The sequence below is a fragment of the Perca flavescens genome, chromosome 14 (assembly GCF_004354835.1).
Source record: "Perca flavescens isolate YP-PL-M2 chromosome 14, PFLA_1.0, whole genome shotgun sequence".
Lineage (NCBI taxonomy): Eukaryota > Metazoa > Chordata > Actinopteri > Perciformes > Percidae > Perca > Perca flavescens.
In genome coordinates this window covers 17600005-17624205 of record NC_041344.1, presented here as the reverse complement: position 1 = coordinate 17624205, position 24201 = coordinate 17600005, and the positions used below count along the sequence as shown (strand labels likewise).

The 24201-nt window shown below is 40.3% G+C and overlaps 1 protein-coding gene across 3 annotated transcripts in view; it reads right to left on the bottom strand.

Annotated features, from left to right (window-relative positions):
- znf704 (zinc finger protein 704) overlaps positions 1 to 24201 on the bottom strand; it is a 46513-nt gene that overhangs the window by 17954 nt on the left and 4358 nt on the right. For 2 of the 3 annotated variants that reach the window (XM_028598315.1, XM_028598317.1), the window contains exon 2: positions 23254 to 23441. In XM_028598315.1, the coding sequence (XP_028454116.1) occupies positions 23254 to 23441 (188 nt within the window). The remainder of the gene's footprint in view (positions 1 to 23253; positions 23442 to 24201) is intronic. The other variant, XM_028598318.1, reaches the window with a different exon arrangement.

Here is a 24201-nt window from a genome sequence, read left to right as displayed (position 1 = left end):
AGGCCTGGTTTTTCTTTTCATTATATTTTTAGGTTTAGTTTCATGTTCTGGATGGACAAATTGCAAGACGGTGCAATTATTATTATTATTATTTTTAAAGTGTAAACCTATTTCTTTACAGAACAACACTTAATAATTTAAGCAATTGCTGTTTTACCTTGATGGTGGATACATAACTTCTGTCTCGGTTTCCTTCGTGCCACATTATTAGGCCAGGCCTAGCCCTGCTTAGCACTGTTGCTCACTCACACCTGTAAGCAACCCAGTACAACAGCAGTTGGGAGTCAAGTGCGTTGCTCAAGGATACCTCAACAGTGGTTGAAACATGAGAGGAGGCTATTACCCTTAATAAACCCAGAAAACCATCCCATGTTCACTTCTTTGAACTTAAATGCTTAACAACTGAATTTAAAGATTCCCTAGAATGAACCCAAGGGAATCTTTAAGTGAAACCACAGGACAAATCTTGCCTTTGAAACAAATAATTTGTCAGTACTTATCCTGGTACAGCACTTGGCTGCCGGCACACCACAACATCCCTCCACTTAAAGCTAATGAGAGGAAACTTCTGCCCAGAGTCAACAAAATAATCGCAGGTCAAATTCTTGACAAGTTCAGATACACGACACATTTTAAAATTGAAATCTTTCTTACAAACTCTTTCTCCAAACTAATTCAAACTAAATGGGCCAAGGTAAATCTTCACACACACACACAAACACCAACAGGCAAAACCCCCTTGTAGCTTTTGGTCACCCAAAAACTATCAATCAGTTATAATGAAAACAGCTGAATGGTGCGGTGGGTTACAGGAATTCCTTTGAAACAGAGACTAGTGCTGCCCAGCACACCCCTCACTCCTACACTCTTCTGTCTGTACTCCGTCCTCTTGCTCCTCTTCCTCCCTTCACCCCTGCTGGACTAACTTTAAACTCTCTCTGCCTCGCTCACTTTCCCTCCCACACTTTGAGCTTCTTTGACTTTTGTTGCTGCAAAATCATACTATGAGCAAAGTAAGTGAGCAAGACAACAACAAGGAGTATGTGTGTGTGTGTGTGTGTCTGTCTCTTTTATACTGAGCCGTGCAGGGAGGTCTACTCGTTTATTACAGCCACTGGACTATGACGTCTATTTCCTCCACAATAAGCTTCTATAAATCAGAAAGGGCCTCCTATACCATGTGCTTATCTGATCCTCCCCACACACACACAAAACATCAAAACCACAAAAGGAATCTGCATATGACACAGGGCTAACATGCATGAAGGGCACAGGTTTTGATTGGCAGATGTGTATTAAGGGACACACAGGAATTTTATTTGACATGCTTGTGTGCATCTTTCAGGCTATATAGATGTTACAGATAACAGTCCTTTGTTGGAAAACATACATCCTAAAAACTGTGTTTCTATAAAAGCCGAAACGTGAAACATGCAAATGGGCATATTATAGCATTGTGTTGCCTATTTAATTTCCTGTGAGGTGTGTATGTGTGAATTCTAGACCTACACCTGACACACATGAGGGTGTATGTGAGGTTTGCACAGGTGCTGCCGACAGCTGCAGACTGGTGTATATACATATTGTAAAGCTGAGCACATGGTTTATGAGAAGGGGACATGTTTTTGGAATAGGAGTTTTACTGCACATGGAGGTGATGCCCAAAATAAATAATCTTGCCTTGGTGTCGTCTGTTGGTTTCAATAGCCACATTTTATGTATTTATGTACGGATAATAAAAGCACAAACTGGGTCCTGTGGTGGTATATACTGGCACTATATGGTGAACATATCAGTAGCCACTAGCGGCATGGCTAGGGATGCCAATGTTTGTCTTTCGGTTGGCCGGTCCACCACTGTATCAGACTCAACAACAATCAACATCTCAACAACTGTTAGATAGATTGCTGTAAATTGTCGAACAGACATTTATGATCTCCAGAGGATAAAGCATAATGACTTTTGTGATCCCCTGATCTTCCTCTGGTGCCACCATGAGGATATGTAACAACTGTTAATAGATCGTCTACTATAGTGAACTGTACAGAGAATGGCTTATTGACTGTATGAGATAGGTCATGTATAGAATGGAGCAGATGATGAAGTCAGTGACTATGTTTACATGCACATATTTTGGATTTTGCCCTTATTCTGAAAAGGGCAATATTCCGACTAAGCTGTTTACATGGCTAACGAGAGTGAATATTCCACTAATATTCCTGTTTTATCGGGTCTGCAGCCTTGCAAACTGTTGGCTGGTTGGTTTGTGTACAGCAACCATAGCAACGCACAGAGCTGACCACAAGCCTACTGTAAAAACACATATTCCGAATGCGCTGTATACATGTCCAAAGTATGCCTCTAAAACCCTAATAATACCGGAATATCCCAAGTCTTAATCGGAAAATGCTATATTCGCAAAAAGGCCTTATTTGGAATATCCAACCGGAATATGCTGTTTACATGACATTTATCAAATTTGGAATATTGTCAAATTCGGAATAAGAGTGGAAAATCGGTGTGCATGTAAACATACTCACTGAGACTTATCAATATTATCGGCCTTTGCTAGAAGCTAATTAGCTGATTATGCATTAGCATGTTTTAACTGTCTGCCTCTCTCTTTAGCTGTCCTGTACACACACACACACACACACACACACACACACACACACACACATACACACATACACATACACATACACATACATACACACACACACACACACACACACACACACACACACACACACACACACACACACACACACACACTTGGGTAAAGGACACAGAGCTCGTCTTTTCTTTTCTTTTTTTACAACACTCTCAAAAAGACACATTTCTTAGATAATGCCATCTGGTAGGAGCAAAGCAGGGCGTGGCGTACATTAGCTGGGCATGGAGCCAAAGAACCTCTGTGTGTTATTTCTTCATGTATCTGCAGACAGACAGTTACAGCTGTACAGTAGTAGACACACTGAATTAGTTTCAGAGCAACAGTGTGTGGTTATATCTGCACATAATGTATATCCTAGTTGTGTTTAGCCTTTGTCCTTTTCTGCAGAGATTGTGTGAGATACGTTTTACGCTGAAAATGGATAAATAAGTCAACGTTGACCTGCTGACACACACAACCTCTCTCTCACATACGATTTTCTCAGTTTACAATTCATTGAAGGTATACAATGTGTGTTTTTCAGACTATCCTCTTCACTCTATTCTGGAGTAAAGTAGATCTCCAGTATCAGCCTCCCTCATCTGTGTTGCTCACACTGCTGGGAGACTGAGAGCACACACACACCACGCACACACGCCACACACACACACACACACACACACACACACACACACACACACACACACAGCACTCAAACATGTAAACAGAGAAGCATGCGCAGGGGGGAAACAAATACTTCCACTCATTATATGTAAAAGTTAGCTAAACAAATGCACAGATATATGGTTAATTCTTTTCCATTTTTGAAAGCTTAAAACGTAATGTTTTTATCACCAACTGGACCATAAAGTATTTGAGCTGCACTGAAATACTCACAGGCACTTGTCACCAAGTCATTGGGGCTAAAATGCTATTTATTAAAAAACAAACAGTAGAAGGTACTTAAGTCCTGCACGATTCGAAAAAGAAATTATAAATATGAATCATAATTTTTTTGCTTAGAATTGATATCACGATTCTCTGCCATGATTTTTTTCTCACGAAGTGTAATGTTTATTGCACACATGAACCATGACAAAACAAAACATATTGGCAGTACCAAACATAGATTTTTTTTGGCACCTATAGCAAATTGTGCATCACCACGAGCCTGTAAACATAGAGGCTTCAATGAATAAAGAAAATAAAGTACATACTGGCCATTAAGTACAGTAGGCTACCAAAAATAGTGACATATAACACATTGAATTAAATATGGCCCTGATACAGGCTCTATCTGAACTCTTTGAACATGTTACATAATTAAAACATGTTAATGTAAAATGCTTTCAATTAAGTAATTGAAGGAGAAAAGAAAAAAAAAATAATTTAAAAATTAAATCGTGAACAGGGGTGAATCGAGATTGCGAATTTATAACAATTTATCGTGCAGGCCTAAGGTACTGTATATTCATGTATGTTGTGGATCACCAAACCTTTACAGTGAAGCTACACAAGCATCTTCTCTATCACTTTATTTCTTTCTCTTTTTTAATCACCTCTATAGACGCTAAACAGCAGCGTGGGTGTGTTGACAGAATGGGCACCCTACCTTGCTAACCTCTACACAATGTCAATACGTATCAGTTTCTACTTCTCCTCTCACTTTTCTAATACAAAGGAAACCCTAAAAAGAGGCATGCATAACTGTTTTGTTTACGACACCGTGTTAACTTACTTAGTGTGAATGGATAACCTAATTTGAAGGTAACATGTCATGACAAAGGCGAGCCAGACTGTGCGTAGTGACAGGTTAATGGCTTTGATGCAAGCATGGTAATGTGTATGAAAGATCTTCAGGTAGTGTGTATGGGGAAAGAGCTGCAGGGCAGAGACCCAGGTCTTCAGTGGGTAAATGTGTGTGTGTGTGTGTGTGTCAGGTTGATGTATAAAAAGTCCTGATTTCTTCTCATTTTACATCCATAAAGACAGTTAACCCCTTGAGCGACAGAAATGAAGGCAAATGATCACCCGCTCTTTCTGCTGCACTTTACCTTGTAATATGAATTTTGATTGACACAAACACGCATGCTTTAGTGGTGTGCCCTAGATTTGCACTATAGGTTGGGGTTCCTGCATACATTCTACCCTTTGGGCTTGGGGTCACACACACACACACACACACACACACACACACACACACACACACACACACACACACACACACACACACACACACACACACACACACACACACACACACACACACACACACACACACACACACACACACACACACACAGTGTTTATGCCCTAGATTGGTGCTATAGGTTGGAGGTCCCACTTATGTCCCAGCCTCTGGGCCAGACACACAGACACAGACACACTCACAGAAACGGTACATACAGTATACACACCACTTACAGGGTTCCCCTCCATCCAATATTAGTAGCAGGTGGGGTGAGAGAACAAATTTAATTACACATTCGTTCACTTCAGTCTCACACTGTCAAATGTAATAGTTTGGATATATTTCTTTACTGTGTCCAGTGTCCCCACAAAGCTACACGTCATTTATGTAATGCCGATTATTTGATTGTTTGTATGATTGCTAAATCATATTTTAACACTGCCCGCACTTATGATCTGTGTTTAGATATATTTTTGTATTTACCTCCTGTGCCTTGATGTACCTCAAGTAAGCCCCTGTGACTGCTATTGTTGCATCTCAGTGGGTTTTTGCAGAGTAGAATCTACCCTTGAATCAAATAAGTACCTTGACAAACAAGTTTAAAGATACTGAGAAACCCCAATAACAAATACAATGTTGTCTCCTCTTAAGGCTCAGGTGCCCCTCACAAATGTACATCAGCAGCTTAAAAAAAAACAGTGATTTAGATCTGTTTGCTACTTGAACTTGTGCACTCTGCCACTGTGAAGCACAATAAAAAAAAAACATATACGGTGTCCAGATAGGTTGGGGTTTAAGATGTTGATGTTCATTTTCTGTCTTTCTCTCCAGAATCCTATCTAATAAAAGCAAAACAAGTCCCCAAAAAACCACCATATAAGAACAATAAAATAGCAAAAACTCATGTCACAAAAATGAAATGATACAGCCAAAACACTGAGGTATTGCTCCAAAAATCAATTCTCATATTTGTAAAGATATAGTCTGGATCGACAACAATACATTTCCAAGATAATCAGGATGTGTGTTGCCGTTGTCTACCTCAGTTCTCTGCGGGAAACAACAACAAACTTCGAGCTAGCAAGCTAGACGCTGAAAATGACAAATTACAAAGATTTACAAAGAATATGTTTACAGCATTTACTATCTGACTGGGACGTTTTGGGACCGATTGGTGGGGATGCCGTTACACTGGTAAGAGCAAATTACATTTAACCATGTTTCCAGCTAATTTATATAGCTCACGTTACTGTATTGTGTGAACAGTTTACTTCATTTAATATTGTTATGTGGCTTATTCTTTTGCAGGGTGCAAATGTTCCACCAAAACAAGTTCCTTCCCGAGTCCATTTTACAGATCCACCGTCTTTTCAACCAGAGCTAAGCGCCACCCAAGACGACTGTGATTGGTTTACAGAAAACGCAAACAACCCTGAGGTTTCTCCTATGTATGTGTGGAGGAGCCAGACTCACTCCGCAGCGCTGTGGAGATAGGTTTGGCAATGCCAGATTACTAAAGATATAACAATAACAATGGATGTGATAAGTGTAACACATACACACAAGCAAGCACGCACGCACACACACACACACACACACACACACACACACACACAAAGTGATGGGCTTTCCCTGAATTGATGTTGCTGTATGCCCTAATGAGCAAAGGGAATACACAGGATCTCACTGCTCCAAGCTACTCATTTGGCCTAATGTGTGTGTGTGTGTGTGTGTGTGTGTGTGTGTGTGTGTGTGTGTTAGAGTAAATGTGTCACTTTCTGTGAGATGTTTAGGTTTCTGCTTGCAAGTATCTGCGAGTATGAATGCTTGAACACATGCCTGCAAATGTGGATGTATATGAATGTGTGTGAGTGAGCGAGAGTCAGTATGAGCAGTGAGGGGGTCGCCCACTGATGCGAACAAAGGCAGCAGCTATGAGAGTCAAGACGAGTAGCTGGCTGGTAAATATCCCCCACCCCCCTCTTCATCCCTCTTTTTTCTCCTTTACTTTCTTTCTCTCTCTTGCTCCCTATGTTCTTCTACCCCCTCCCCTCTTTCACCTGTCTTTCTCCATCCCCTACCTCCATTCCAGTCTCCTCTCGGATCAACACTGTTCATCCATGTGATGCAGTGCTGGAGTAAAGAAAGGAAGTGGCTAGAGAAATGAGGTATCGGAGTTCTGTTTCAGAAAAGGAGTAAATGAAGAGCCTGAGAGTTTAGCTGGGAAAGCAAACATCAGAGGATCTCTTTCTCTGTGTTATGCCCGTTTTCCTGGCGTGGTATAGCATGATTTCTTTGTGTTATGCCAGACGTTCCCGGGTAGGGCTGGGCAATATATCAATGTCATATCGATATCGTGATATGAGACTAGATATCGTCTTAGATTTTGGATATCATAATATCGTAATGTGGTAAGTGTAGTCTTTTCCTGGTTTTACAGGCTGCATTACAGTAAAGTGATGTCATTTATTGAACATACCAGACTGTTCTAGCTGTTCTATTATTTACTTTTACCCACTAAGTCATTAAATCATTTCTGGAGATTATTGATAAAAAATCTCACTGTGTAAATAATATTTTGTTAAAGCACCAATAATCAACCATACAATATTGTCGCAATATTGACATCTAGGTATTTGGTCAAGAATATCGTGAAGAATGTTGTGATTTTCTCTATATTGCCCAGCCCTATTCCTGGGTATCACAGTTCTGACGCTGGGAACTTATGAAACTCACTAAGTGAGTTATGAGCATAAGTAACATAAGACAGGGTATGAACATGGTTCAAAAGGAGCGCCAAAATCACACCTACATTTGTAATATTAAATACTGCACGTGTGACATTTAATCCATCCATCCATCCATCCATCCTCGTCCGCTTACCCGGGGTCGGGTCGTGACATTTAACAATTATAAAATATTCGTGAGACATTAGCAATGGCATATTTATCGAATGGTAAACATGTGCTATATTGAATGGTATCCATGGACATTAGCATAACTACTATCATAAACAATCAAGAAGGTTGGCCTCTAAAATATAGACCAACAAGGGTGTAGACAAGCCTTAATGCTGAATTATAACATTACCACATTCACTTAATAATACTTGCAGTAATAACACACCTTTGCAGGATGATTTCTAAGCATTTTGTACGCAACAATTGTGCTTATTATATTGTCTCATCACAATCACATGACTGTTGACATGTAAGCAGTTAGAATGACTATAATTAATAGAGGAAAACAATCTTCTAACTAAATGCAGGTTGTCCGGGCCTGAGAAGGAGTAATCATCTTTAATCAAAGATCTCCTCCGTCCATCTCTTTTTCCCCTCTTTTCCCAGCCTTCCTTCAAGGATTGGGGGAAGTTGCTCCTCCAGCTACCTTTCACCTCATCAGCGTGTGTGTGTTTGTGTTTGTGTGTTCATTAGTGTTTAGTGGCAAATGCAGTAGTGATAATGGGGGTCGTAAGAGCAGCACAAGTTACCCCTGAGTGCTCTTTTCTCTCTACCTGCCCCCTGGACACACACACACACACACACCCTGCCAATAAGAGCCATAAACCACAAAGACATAAATCGACACAAGCACACGTTTATCACCGCTGAGCTTGATTATAAACACCTTGGCTGTAACCACAAGCGGGCGCAGACAGACACACACACTTCCAAACACAACTCTAGCCCCTCATCTCCCAGGAGAGCGATCCACACACAGGAGGAAGGGGCCTCTTTCCCAATTACACCTCAAAGGGAGTGGGGGCTGGGGAAGCTGTGTGTCAGCATGCATGTGAGTGTGTGTTTGCTTAAGGTGCTCATAAAAGCCCAGGAGATTGAGCTGATGTAGGGCATTATAAAAGGGCTATCAGCTGGTCCAATCGCCTCAGATAGCCTTAAGGCAGGACAAAGGATCTGCCCGCCACTTCAACATTTACCTAAAGGCCTTTTACTGACACCCCTCCCCCTTTACTCTCACCCCCTCTATCCCCTTCTCATTCTTCCTCTCTTTCTTTTCCTACCGATTTGATCCGTGATGTATGCGATTGATAACCTCAACTTGAGCAGGAAAAGTGAACTAAGATGTGGTTTTACAGCAATGCCCTTCTTCACACTGAAGAGTGAGACAATATCACACCTACCGTACAACTACAGTTGTTAAAGATTGTAGCCACATTGGAGAAGCAGCCAGTAAGGGCCTTGCCCATCGGGACCTTAATAGTTTTTGGTAAAGGACAGAGAATCACTCAGTGGTCAGATAATCAATACAAGTCACAAGCATGTTTGGATGACCTTTATGGTGAGTCTTTCCTTGGTGCTGGAAATTGTTTTGGAGAAAAATAATGACAGAGAGACAAGAAGGGGGAGTGACAGAGGAAGAGAGAGTAACGTTTTGGGGGAAGGTCTTCATCAGGCGAGAATAATCTCTGATTAATTTACTGCTGTGTGGTATGAGGATGTGACACCGAGGATGAAGAGACAGCCATGACAGAAAAAAGAAAACACCAAGAAAGAGATGAGAGAGGGAGGTGGAGAAACAGAAAGAGAGACAGAGAGCCCATCCCTTCCTTCTTCCCGCTCAACCATGTCAACAAGTCCACACAAAGACTCCTTCGTTCCATTACTCCACAAACAGTAGACCTCTACTGATGCATCCATACAAGACAAACAGTTACAGTATATGCTTTCTAAAAAGTAACTATGTAAAACCAATCATTTTTGCAGACACTATTAATTATTGTATAAAGAGCACTGTCTAAGCTTTATATAAATTATGGCATCATTTTTAGGACATATTGCCTCCTACAAAGCGAGCCCTACCAATTGGGTAGTGAAGGCTGCCTGTATGCAGTCTGAGAAGAGGTACTCCATAAAATGTGACACCTTGGGACAAAGAAGCACAAAGCTCTCTCCTTCACAGGATTAGTTGCTGTGAGTGCAGGGTCAAAGGCAACTAACAGTGCGTATACATGCATTGCAGTAACCCTGTTACTTTAAATTCATGCCTACATGCAGCATGTCAGAAACCAGATGTCTCCCCTACCCCCGGCCTTATTTTTTGTAGCATGGCTTGCTTATTTCAAAGTTATTAGTGAATCAGCAGGCTGACAGCCAGACAGAGGAGAAGTTTCCTCACAGAACAACATAGATAATGGTATAATGTTCAGTGTTGGACAAGGACTTATTTACACCTCTAGGGGCTATTTTGTGTTTCAGTCTTAGTCGTTCTTTTAATACGAGAACGCATTGCTCTATGTCAGGGGTCTTCAACATTTTTTAAGTCAAGGACCCCTTAACTGAAAGAGAGATGGATCAGGGACAACCTACTACATATACTGTATAAAATTGTAATTGTAAAAAAGTTACATATTAATCTGGTCCTACAATAACTTTTAGGGCATCCTAAAGCATTTATAGATACCTTTTTTGCATAGAATACTAAGCTATTTAAATAGCCCAACAATTGTTGGCATGATTTTATAAATCATGTTTTAATTTTTAATCCTAAAATGTGAAACAAATGTGAAACAGTCAATCCTTTGGGATGAACTGTATCTGTGGATGGCTACCTTAGTGACTATATTACCTATTGGCCAGTAAGCCTACCGTTAGTGGGGATTTATATTTGCTAATAATATGTTGAAATCATGTTAAGACTTTTTAATTTTTTAAAACACTTTCAAAAATTAACAATAATTTTGAGGCCCCCCTGGAGTGACTCTGAGGACCCCCTGGGGGTCCCGGACCCCTGTTGAAGAACCCTGCTCTATGCAATTACCTACCCTTTCACTCACCTGCCAATTTCAACCTACACAAGGATTTTTGAATGTGCCTCCAAGCGTTAACAGAAATAACAACACAACAGGAAAGTGCACAAAGTAAAACCCTCAAGCTAAATAAATCACACTCCCACCACTTGTGTGTCAGTATGCCACTTACATCTTCAGCGCTACCACGAGCAGCCACAGGCGAGGCAACAGATTGATGTACGTGCGTGCCAAATGTCACTAGGATGTTGGTCAATGCTACACGCTTTCGCCTGCATTCAAAAAGTAAACAAACTTGGACTGTAAATAATATGAAACACAACTGAGTCGGGGGCGCCTCTGTTCTGTCTATCTGCGTGTGATATCATAATCATTTGTAAATGTGTGATTGTGCACCCATCATTAATCATTAACCCCTTCCTACTGAAAATGAGTAACATATTTGCATACATAATTGGAAATGTGCATGTGTGGGTATGGAATCTGTATGCATGTTCAGTAAACTGCACGTTAATTTCAGTGTATATTACTAATTACAGCTATTTTCTAAATAATTAAATTTCCCTTGTGAAAACAGCCAACTGGAAGAAATTAGACTGTAGTGGAATCTGAGTGTGCAGGCAGATTCAAATTTTGAGAATGCTTTAGTGTCAAAATTCGACACAGTTGTTTGTCAGAGAAAGCTCAGATAAACAACATGTACTTGCCTCACTGTGGTGGTCGCTACTGACTTCATATGCTAGTGTAAGTTAGCCACTCTACCTATTATACAGCGACAGGACACAGCTCAACAGCTGTAACATCTCTCTCTGTCAGTCAGAGGAAAAACAGCCACATACACACACAGAAAGCAGGCAGCAGAGAGAGGAGACAAAGGAAGAGAAGGAGGGTTACAGTGTGGGAGGGTGGGAGAGACACATCATGGGGGAACGAAGGGGGAAATAAGCGGGAAAGTAGAGACGGGGCGAGCAAGGTAGAATACAGCGTGTCAAAGGAGGTGAAAGCAAGTGGGAGAGAGAGAAAGAGAGAAAAAGGACAGGAAGGGAGAACGAAAGTGGAAAGCAACATTAGAAAGCTCATTCAGCTATCTGGGCAAAAGGGGGCGATGAGAGGAGTTGTTGAGTACGGTAGTTTTGTTTAATTCACCGTTTAAAAATATCCAATGCTGTCCAAACTGCACAAACCCCAAGTTCATTGGGTACCGAGGAAACCAAGTGTGAAGTAGATTGGATGAACGGTTTATGATACATTTCAAAGACAGACACACACAGTATTTTAATCACCCAACCCTGACAAAGACCAGCTACAGATCAGCTGAGGAAAACACCCATGTTTACATATAGATGTCAATGGGAGGACATGAATTATCCATGCTTTATGGAGGGGTATGGCTGTGTAACATGATTTGTATGTATGTATGTGCATGTGTGCGTGTGTGTGTGCGTGTGTGTGTGTGTGTGTGTGTGTGGGTGTGTGTGTGCGTGTGTGTGAGCGCTGTGAGCCTAGAAAGCCTCCAAGAGAGAAAATAAGAAAGGGATCTTTAAGAGCGAGAAAGAGAAGCTCCTGGTAAACACATCCATTTTCAGCTCATAGTGAGGCAATGATGCCAAAGCTATCATAACATGCACACATACAAAGATATTCATTGTTTAAAAAAATAAAATACTACAAAATAAATGTAGTAGTGTGGATGTAATCCTAGGCACACATACAAAAATACACATAAAGTTCTGCAGACAGCCTTTGAGTTTGGCAGAACATTCGAGTCCCACCCGACCTAAACCCCTAAAATGATTGCACACACACAGCTGCTCACATGTGGAACCCAAATCAAAACAATAACAACCTCGCCAGCAGATGCTGGTGGCTCACGTGACCGAAGCCATTGGCTCGCGTTGTTTTACAGCGAGAGACAGGACAAAAGGGGGGGGGTGTGTGATACAAATCTATAGGTCAGACAAACTGCTGCCTTGTTGATATTAAGAACTCTCTGATAGGGGTGGTGTGTGTGTGTGTGTTGAGGAAAACGAGATGGTTCAAACAACCTATCCAAATGGGGGTTGAGAGGGCAACTGTACCAGCTGTCTTCTGAATTCCTGTGTACACCCACACACACCCTTTATCAACCCCCAGAGATAAAAGTACCACTGCCCCTTACAGGCTGTTCTGTACAGCGACAAGGGACAACCTGAAGATAAGCAGCACAGTGGAAAAACTAACCTTTACCTTCAGGGGGTCGTGTGTTAGTCTGTGTGTGTGTGTGTGTGTTTAGTAACCATATCCAGCTTGCAGGTGAAGCTAGTGAAACCAATGACAAATGTCTTTAAAGGACAACAAAGGATGGCAGAGAGAGAGAGAGAGAGAGACAGAGAAAAAGTGTGTGTTTGTGTGTGTGTGTGTGTGTGTATGTGTGTAAAAGAAAGATAGAAAGAGAGAGAACATTAAACAGAAACCCACAGAGAAGAGATACAACAATCTAAGCTTTATCTCATTTGAAAGGTTGGATGGTGTGTGTTAAGAGCAAATTACGATTGGGTACTTTTATGAAGCAGGTCTACAAAAGGAGGTACTATACATCTCGAGGCTTTCAAATGTCATGGTGATTCCTGAGGGAAAGTCACAAAAGCCAAAGAAACAAATACATCAGGGATCACAAGATTGTAGGATGGATGAGAGGAGTATGTATTTCACTTTTTTTAATATTAAGCTACATGCTTCAATACAACTAAAGGATGGGAAATTGCTGTCATCTTGGTTTCTTTTTTATATGTGGCCAAATGCGTGAGCTGGAAACCCAACAGATGATGGATTGCCTTTTAAATTTTTCCTTTTGGAAAGTGCCATGTCTCTTATTTACAGTTCTGGTCTGCTGCCTACTTGCCGCATTAGAGCTTACTGGAAACACCAAAGACCACAGAGCCCTCTTATTGGATTATGAAGTAAAAAGATATTCTACTGTTGTCCTATTCAGGAAAAAAAACATTGCAGCTCAGCCCCAGCAGATGGCTGTTAGATGTCAGACTAACCAATGGCTAGCTTTCAATTAACTTTATCGCTCCCTCCTCTCAACATAAGGATGTGGAGAAAGACATCTGTGGGATAGTTTTCACTAAATGCCTGCCTTATTTAACTGTGTATTGGACTCAACAGTGCAGAGCAGAATTCAGAGAAATGCCAACTGTTGAGATGCTGCATGTCAAATAGCGTTCTTGTAGGCTAGTTGTTATTCATGACATTAAACATAATTCTGGCAAAAAAAAACACGGTGAATTAAGCAGATCTGTGCTGAAAGGTCCTTTGACGCATGTCACAGTATCACCACTTTAAGTATGTATGATTGGCGCTTGTGTGAAAAATGATCTTTCTGCTCTCTTGGAGGTGAAATTACATGCCACCATGCTAAACACATTATAGCCTGTCCCGCGGTGTAAATATCTTTTTTTACATCTGTTAGTCCAGAAGGTGGATTCAAACCACATCTGGGAATTAACAGTAGTGCAGGCATCATGCCTTTGATTCATAACACAAGTTAAGATCAGATGAAGGTTTAGTCTACAAACTGGTTACAACACTAAGGTTTCTGTGGTTATGACTCTAAATTGTACAGGAATATGCTTTAAAAGTGTATCTTTAAACCTTTTACAGCATGACTTGGTTTACTTGTATGCTTTCAACATAGGTTCTTTTAATAATGATGAAGGGCATTTTGAGGATTTAAGGTAAATAAAAAAAAAAAAAAAAACTCAAAGTGAAATTTTCATGCCATGGGACCTTTAATAAACAGATGTACTGAACACACTGAACAAGCCACACTAAACTATTTGACAGTCACAGAGCTTCACAGCATTTTTCCATGTTTCGTTCCAAGTCCTTAAGACAAACTCTCATCTAGGGGACCCTTTGAGATGAATCACATTGTTCCCTTTTAAAATGTGTGTCTGCATTAGACTATGACAAGTTACAAAAGCACACAAAATTGCTGTTTAGGTCACTTCTTTGGAGAAAAAAATAAAAATAGATTAAGAGTCTCAATTGATTAAATGTACATTTAAGTGGCCCCCACATTACAAATGTGGCAAGCAGCTCTTGGGAGGAACTGATATGTTGTGTTGTTGAATGGCCTGTCTTTGAATTAAATTTGCTCCTTGAATTATGACAAAGAATAATTAATGTTCTTATCAAGCAAACTGTCATGAACAAAGAAAGGAAGTCTTTATAACGTTCGGTCCTTAAAGCAGGCAGACCTGATAATCTGAAAAGTGAGTAAGTGGGAGTGGTATCAAATGATAGTGCACGTATACCAAAACACACATACACAATCACACACACGCACCCACGCGCATGTCAAATGAGGGCACCTCCCCCGTACCTTAGCCCACCCCTCAGTCATGCCGCGGCCACTCTGCTACACAGCGATAAAATTGATGAGCGACACTCAAATTAAAATGGTGCTACAATTATGACACCCTCATGCCGTGCTCTTAATTAGTACATCTCCATTTTAATTAATAAAGCCTGTCAGCCTGACAGATATCAATAATTCAAAACAGTCAGGTCAATGGAGCTTCAAAATTGATGGTCATAATTAGAAATAATGTGGGGAGGAGGTAGTTCTGCAGGGCTGGGTTTGTTTTTTAATAGGTTATACTTGAGAAGCAAGTCGTTCCTTCCCCCCCCCGATGTGTCACAATGTCTTTGCCCCAAACCAAAACTTTGCCAGGGTCAGTATAGCAATGTTAATACTTAGTTATGGCAGGAGGTTCACTATTAATCAACTTGCAATCCCTATGCTGTACATTCTGTACTCAAGATTGTTTTTCATGTGCAGTTTTGTGTTTTTCTACTTTGTTGTTACAACAAGCACAAAAAATAAAACTCTTAAAAGCAAAATACATATAATATAGTTTGCCATTAGGTAAAAAACAATACAAAAAGTTAATTGACTTCAATTTAATACTAATAATAGAAAAACACAGAACACAAGTGATCAAATACATGTACTTCTTTCAAACAATAATCTGCATGCACTTCTGTCAGCACATAAATAAAAATACTAAACAATATGGTAATGTTCAAACATTTGCAGTCAAAGATGCTATAAAATAACAAGGCTTTCTTGTCTGCGCCTATTACAAGTGAATTAAGATCATTTGATTTATGTTCAGATTTCACACAAATAACAGTACATGTGGTCATTCTGTATGCTAGTGCCACACAGGTGACAGATGTTTTCAGGCACTGTACTTCTTAGTTTAACTGTGCGATAATAGGCGGAACCTTCTAAATTTAATTCTTAAATGATTTTTACACATTTCCTCATCATTTTAGGAGCTGACTTTAACCCAGTACCTGCTGATTAAACTGCCCAGTTCGGGTAATATTCTCACTTTATACTTAAGAGAATGGATGTTCAGTTCACTAATTTCACCTCCTCATTAGTGCTTCTGTCTGGACTCGATGTGTGACACTTGACACTATCGTCAATTAGTACCATCTCTTATATACACCATAGATGACCATAATGCACATTTGTCGATAGAGTCAATTAGAGCTTTTTTGTTTTCCTGTAGCACTCTGTGCTATCAGTCCATTAAAGCCCGGGGACTATGGATTAGATCGAAAGCAGCAGAAGGCCCACAGAGCCCACTGTCACATACACATTGGCTTTGAGGCCATGCACTATGTATTATAGAAAGCAGGCAGGGAATAAGTGAACACAAAACTACCATACAGATACAACAGCATTGATGTAGGACAAATTAGCATACTATTTTCTGTGAGGCTTTAGATTGATTCATCTGTTGATTAATGCCATCGATGCTGTCAGGCCAACACATTTTGTCACGCTCCCTTGACAGCAATAAAGAGTGTTCATTCTCCAAAGAAGCAGCATTATGTTTATTTACGACATCAATAACTGCAAATAGATTTTTGCTGATGGTTTCAAAATGAATGTTACACATGATGAGTCTATTCCACTGCTAGTGTCGAAGTAATCAGCATACAACCTTTTGTTGACACTAGGGTGTCAAATACGTTGTTTAGAAAAAACTGTGGATTTCATTTGAAATGCATGCAGAATGTCAAAAATGGTACACTCTTTCTATTTTCAATAATTGATGTTGTAATTAGCATGACAGGTGTACACCAATGAACAAAATGGTTCTGAAGTCTTTTGCTGTTAAAGTGAATGTAAATCCTGGATTGAGATAACACACACACACACACACACACACACACACACACACACACATTGCCTACACATGCTTACTACGGTCCAGTGCTTTGGCAAAAGATAGCAGTGAATTTAGGCCGACCGTCTACTAATCCATGGCTAACCGTTCCCCCACTCACACTCACCAATATTCAGCACGCTTAATTAAAGAGCCAATTTGCATATAAATGTAAACTCACAATTCCACTCCTGCGGCATCACAGGTGGTCGTTTTCTCAGGAGCCAGAACATGTCGAATGAGCCAGCGCAGACCAACTGGATGCAGCTCTCACCAGTGTTCCGTGGATATTGACAAAGAGTGAGGGATTTGTCTTTGATTAGTCTATGTGCAATACATCTAAAGCTTAGTTAACAGCGTGGTGGGGTGGGCCCATGAATACCAAACAATTGTATCTGAGGTTTAGTACAATCAACTGTTATGAATCCTGTTAAACAGAGAGATAAAGTAGAGATAGAGAGAGTCAATACAAATTGATATGATATTTAAATTATTCACATAGGCCACTGTTTAATGAAAAAATCCTTCATGCCAGAAAATCTTTGTCTCATCTGGTTTTCTCCTGTGCATCTCACAATCTCATTTTGTCCCATTATACTAAATTGTATTATACTGACACACTAAAGATGGAAAGGGGGAGGTTAAAGAATGGATCTGATATTACAACGGTGCACATGTGTAACCCTGACTAAAATGAGATCATGTCACTCTGATTTCAGCATGTTTGCACTGGTTACCTGATATTCTCAGAATTGATTTTAAGATTTCTGCTGATTCCTTTACAACAGGGGTCTCCAACATCTCTTCATCTCTTCATCTCATGAGCTAAATGAAGCTTACACGTATGAAATTGCAATACCCAAAGCTTATGAAAAATCTTAACTTCATGTCAAGACGACTATTTTACACTTCTTTTAGCCTACATAGTTAGCTATATTTCTGCATATATTCCCATCAGGGTCCAAGAAAACATAACCACTTTACACTTCTATGGCCCACAAAGTTTGGCCCACTTTTGATATTGTGTTAATTTTGTGTCTCAGTTTGTCAACCTATTTGCGAGCTATTGGAAACCTGCTTGCAACCTACTTGTTGAAGACCCTTGCTTTACATCAACATGAAGGCACCTGGTACCAAAATATGATCACAGACATTTTAAGCTCATATGAGCCTGGCTCAGGACAACGGGTTGGTCCCTTCTGGCTGTTCTTAAGCCGAGATTAAAAACAACATCAGACTTTTCCCATCAGGTTTCCTAGACAATAAAACAACCTGTTGAGCGGAGCTCAAGCTGGCTAAATATGTTCATTTATTTAAATCCATTCTTTAAACTTAAGATCCATTTTTATTGATTTAGTTTCTAGCGTTCACTTTAACTGTTATTTGACTTTATTTACCACTTTGCAAAGTGCTTTGTATAATTGTTTAGAAAAGAATGTAGTCACTAGTTACTATTTAGTTTATATTCACTATTCAGGTTTTGCACACTACAACACAGACAAACAGTGTTTTGGAAGGCCACGTTAACACTGTAAAAAATTACACACTGCAACCACGTGTAGTGTTTTCGTTTGTTTTAAAACCATTTGTTTGCCATTGTTCTTATAAGAATGTATTCAAATCCATTTCCCTCAGAAAACTGTGCCTGCTAAAGTTGTCATTGTGACAAATCCCACAACGTTTGGAATTCTGGAAACCATAATAGTGGTTCAAAAACAAGAACCCTCTATTACACATTTTGGGCAAAGTCCTCTTTATATAAATACAAGCACATTTCTGTTTGGTATTTTTAGCTGTGTGTAGTTAGGCCGATCTGATAGTTTAACAGAATACTGGATTCAACACACTTGGTTTGGTCAAGTAAATTGTTGCAGGAAAACCCTCAGTGTTCAATCAGATAACAGTGCACTGAGTCTGGGAGAGTGAGACAGTGAATGAGAGGGAGAAAGAGAGAGATCAAGAGAGCTGTCTTTTCAGATGGTAATCGCATGCTTTCTAAACTCCACTGGCATAGAAACAAGGAAAACTGTTAACTTTGGCAAACGCTGAGCATCACTTTCACTCTTTCCATCACTCCCTCTCTCTCTCTCTTTCTGTCACTCACTCTCTGGAGAACCCACAATGCTCTCATGCACACGCCCCATCCTCCCCTCCTTTCTCTCATTTCGGGAACTTCAACTCCCTCCTTCGCCACAAACCAAACACATTGTGCAAATTTAACAGTGTTCCATAAAGGTAAAAACGACCACAAGGACAAACAAAACAACGAGCAGAGGAAAAACAAGTGGAGTATGAAGCCAATGCGGCTTTATCAAAAGACAAACAATAATTTGACAGTCCCTTTGGGCCTCTTTTTGTTCAGGATGGGAAGTCTTTGGACCTGTTCCATGTCTGAGTTGGCTGATGCACCAGGCCCCGAGTGTAGAACACATGGTTGGCTTAGCACAATGAACTGGCTGCTCTTAAAATATACTGATCAACAATAACAAACAGTTTTCTTTTGGCATTAAATTGGGTTTTGAAGTCAGCCCCACCAGCTTTAATCTACAGCTACGTGGAATGGTCATCCATTACCATATATCAGATTAAATGTGAGCATTGTGTAGGACTTGGCTATCAAAAAACAGAAGACATTACAACATCATAGAGGACCAGCAAGGGGTCCAGTTATTTTCAGAAATATGAGAAACCATGCTTCATGCTAGAAAGGGATTGCTGACTGCTTGCGGTCTAAAGAGGAGTAGATTTAAACTCTCAGATCTGTTTTTTTTTGGGTTTTGCAATAATAAGCACTCCCTCTCTTGATTCCCCCTTCAATTAAGGTTTTACTTCACTTCCCCTGCTAGCAATTAGTCCCCAGAATGCATTTTGTCAAAAGCCAAGCCATTTGTTTCCACTAGTCTGCCCCCACCAGCTCTTGTTACAATTGACCATTTCCTGCATAGAGAAAACATAGGCTGTTGGAGGAAGGAGAAGGCCCAGCAGCTGGCTAAAACCACAGTCTGACAATGAGAAGAGATGTCTGAAAAGAGAGAATCAGACAATAAATATGGCGTAAACAAATCAGAAATCTGCCACAGCAAGCAATTCCTGCCTCTTTATTTTGAGACACAGCACATTTAATATAATTTCATAATGGGAAACATTTCTTTGGACATTTGGGAGTTGGGGCAATGTAGAAAATAGGTCAATCATGGAATGACGCCTATTGATTTTTGGACCAAGATCTGACAAAATGCGGGTGAAGTAAATGTGCTGTGAACAAATACGATGAAGGAGGCTACTCGATAGAATAATCAGAACTGGGCCGACAGACAGAACAAAATAAATGTAGCTACTGAAAACCCCTGAGGTCTAACATCTACTGTATATGGCACATTGTCATTTTCCCTCTATTTTCCCAATGATTGCAGACAAGGCATTGGGGTACTTCAGTGACTCTCAGTGAGGTAGGAGACCTATTGTATCTGGGTTCCAAGGGACCTGGAGAGCCATCAAACAGCCATACATTTTCTTGGTAAATCACCAGCAGAGAGACAACTTTTGAGAGTGCAATTAACAACCTCAAGGTCAGACTTCTCTGGAGAATTAGGGGGGGAGGGGGAGGTGGGGGGGATCCTCAGGCATTCTCTCTCTGTTCCCTCTTTTACGGTTATCCTCACAGCTACACACTCATACACATGCTCAATCCAACTCCTTTACCCTTTTGTTCTCCTCTCCACACATACATTTCCTTCACCCTCTTACCTCGTTACTACCACATCCCCTTTCCACCATCCCTCCAAGCCTCCTCCCTCCCCCTTTCTCCCTCCTTGTCTCTATTAAAGATAAATGTTACTTTGCGGTCTGTGGCGACACCATTTCTTCCCCAGTGCCAGAGCAGGGATGAAAATTGGTCGCAGGTGTGCAGAGGATAAGAGCCATGGATCTTAATCCTAAGGCAATAATGTTGCTGTGCACTGATGAGGTCACTATAGGGATATCTGAGAAAGAAGCTCGGGGTCATACCTGCTGTTAAAATGTGGCAAGAATGAACTTTCCATGTTCTTGATTGTGTGCACACACTTTACAAATTGGATTGAAATTGATTTTCTTTTAACTCTGGTTTTGCAGTTGGTTTGATTTAGCACATGACAAGCACAATAGATCGTTGGATTTTGAGTACCAGGCTTTGAAGTGCTACACACAAAATAATTAGATGTCTAGTCTGTGCTGTTGGCTAGAAATCAGACTTTTCATTAACACATAAAAAAGCTTATGACATTAGGAAGGGATGAACTGGCTGAATACAGGTAATAACAGAGTTCCTTATTTCTACAGAAACCTTAAAACACCCATTTTTTTTAATCTCAGTTACTGAAACTAGGTCATGGGGCACACTTATAAACTCTGATAAAGACAGGTATAGGTTGTACCATTTGCAGATGTAATGCATTAAGAGCACACAAAATATGTCTTTGATTATTCCAAGGGCCTCCTCTCTACACACAGCCTTTAAATAGCTTTCTTTCTTACCGGGCAGGAGATGACAAAATTCCTCAGGTAGAAAGGAACAGAAAAAGCTCAGTTTGTGTTGGCAGAGCACACTATTGAAACACATAATAAAAACTCATAATACAAATGCCACACCACTGAATTTTCCAAAGGCTTTGGATATTTTTTCATCATGCAGATACGTAATATAGATACAAGAAAACCATCCAAAAGCAAACCAAACCTTTGTCTCTGGTTGTTTCTACTTATGTGGGTGTGTTTGGCTGGCAATTCTCACATTAATGATGCTTCACAAATGCCTGGACTGGCAAAATAAAAAAATTCTGTGTGTGTCCACACTAACAAATAGAAATATGTGATGCTTTTTTTACAGGTTGTGGTTTCTCTTAACCATTATATCAGGATTGTTGTATTTTGAGGGGAAATCTGATCCGATTTATAGAAGATTGCCCAAGGCTTTCTTGTTGTCAGGTGGTCTCATTAGGAAGATATACAGGAACTCGGTTTATAAAGTGATCGTCCCTGAGCTGAGGCAACATGCTGAACTTGTGCAAGGGCAGTGAGATGATCAATAAGCCATTCCACAATAACCATATAAATATCAATGTTATGGCAAATCCTATGCAAGGGGTAATTAGACTGGAAGTGGTGTAAAATGTTTGTCTAATCCATGTGATAGATTCAATTTAAAAAGAGATTCTTCTTCTTAGTGGGCAACAAGAGAAAACCAAATCAATGGTTCATCAGCAAATAACTATTACATTTAAAGCTGGGCTCAGGATGCACTGCAGTAATAAAAAGGTGCTCAGACTTTTACTGTACTTTTCAGCAAGTTGCCATCGATTGAGCTCCTCCTGCAGCATGAGGACAAGTAATGGGGAGTGATGTTCGATAACAGCACAGTGCTTTACAAGGTATTAGTGTTTCACATTTAATAGTGAAAGAGTTTTGTTTCTTTTATTAGATGGCTCTTCGCTGCCATGGACTACTGCCTATTAATGTTTAATTGCCCTATTGTGAACCAGCTTCAGTGGTGTATTATGCTGACCATTTTAAAACAATATTTGTTTTGCGTGTGTGTATGGTGTAAGAGAGTAACTAAATGCGTGAGGGAACAGCTCATGCATCAACATAACTGTTTTCATTTGTATTGGGCTCTGTGTTGAAAGAAAGCGATAGCTGTTTTCCCACACAAATTTAAAGCATATTTTTTCTCATGTCTATTTTGGCTATAAGTCTACAGTATGTCTAACTGTCTTTGCTACGGAACAGGAAAGACATGAAAGAGGGTAACGATGCAATTGACTATGTTAGTTGACTAACTCTCATGCCCTTGAGTCAGTGTTGCACCATATTTTCAAGTTGGGAAACCAACAGAGGCATGCCATTTAAATAACTATAACCATAATTGCTTCAGCAAGTGAAGGCAACAGCATGGGATTCTTCCAAAAAAATGACATTTTGCACACAACCCTTAAATATTTAGGACAAGGATGAAATCTTGGACTAACTCAATTTTGGTACAGGACTAACAATACATACATTCCAACATACAAACACCACTCAGTGTGACACGTATGACGGAATATAATAAAATATATTTAATGGTCTGAAAAGTAGTAACATGAAAAAAATGGGATTTCAGCCCATTTTAACTCAGTCCTATTTATGAGATGACATATATATGTCATAAACCTTCAATGAACTTTGCATGCAGGAACCCAAGCCAAACTCTCTACAAGACAGGAATCAGACTCTCACTGTCGAAGAACCCACACACACACACACACACACACACACACACACACACACACACACACACACACACACACACACACACACACACACACACACACACACACACACACACACACACACACACACACACACACACACACACACACACACCTACCTGGCGTGAGGGACATCAATGCTGGAGGAGACCACTTTGCGTTTCTGCTCTAGCAGAGACACTGATCGGGTGTCGGGGTCCCGGCCAACCCGCTTGCCGTCCGCCACCCGCTGTTCCTCCACTGCCTCTGGGCTAAGGGGGCTGCCTTCCACCTTATGGCTCTCTGGAGCTCCGTTACTGGAGCTCTGCTGTAGAGGGATGCAAAGAAAATGAAGTCAGTGCTTAGGTAGAGAACCATGTACGCAAGTTAGTAACAATGCCAATATAGGAGTACGCCATGAGAAATGTTGATGCAATAAATAAATAAATAAATAAATAATACGCATCTGACTTTGAACTTGTCTTTTATTTTGAACAAAAAAATATTTTGACGGACATGCAGTGTGCAGCAGTCTAGCGGTAGCATAGCCATGGTAACCATCATTTGATTAACATACACTTTAAGTTTGTGTTGATGTTCGGAAGCAAGGTGGCGAAGTGCAAATATGACCCGGAGTATTTGAAATGTGGATATTTGTACATTGAGGATAAAAGGGACGTAAATGACAGGTGAAAACATCTCGTTATGTGGGCTTTTTTATTTATTTATTTATTTCATTCACGTTTTTTCATACATGCTATTGTCATGGTCTTACTTACTTACTTACTTACTAATGTTCTCTAAATGCAGATATATGCATAGACTCACTGACACACAGACAACCACAAAATAGCATTTCTCCTATCTGAAAACGCCCACCTGTAGCATTTAAAAAAAAAAACAGCCCAACATCATCTCTTCTCTTACACAACAGCAACGAATGGCATGCTTCGGCACATGAATACCTGCATGCACCTACGCACACGCACACGCACCTCTGTAGGTAACTAAAGCCATCAGGCTCTTAGAAACAGACAAGAGAAAAAGCCAGAGCCAGAGTGAAACACACATGGAGCGTTGAGGAGTAT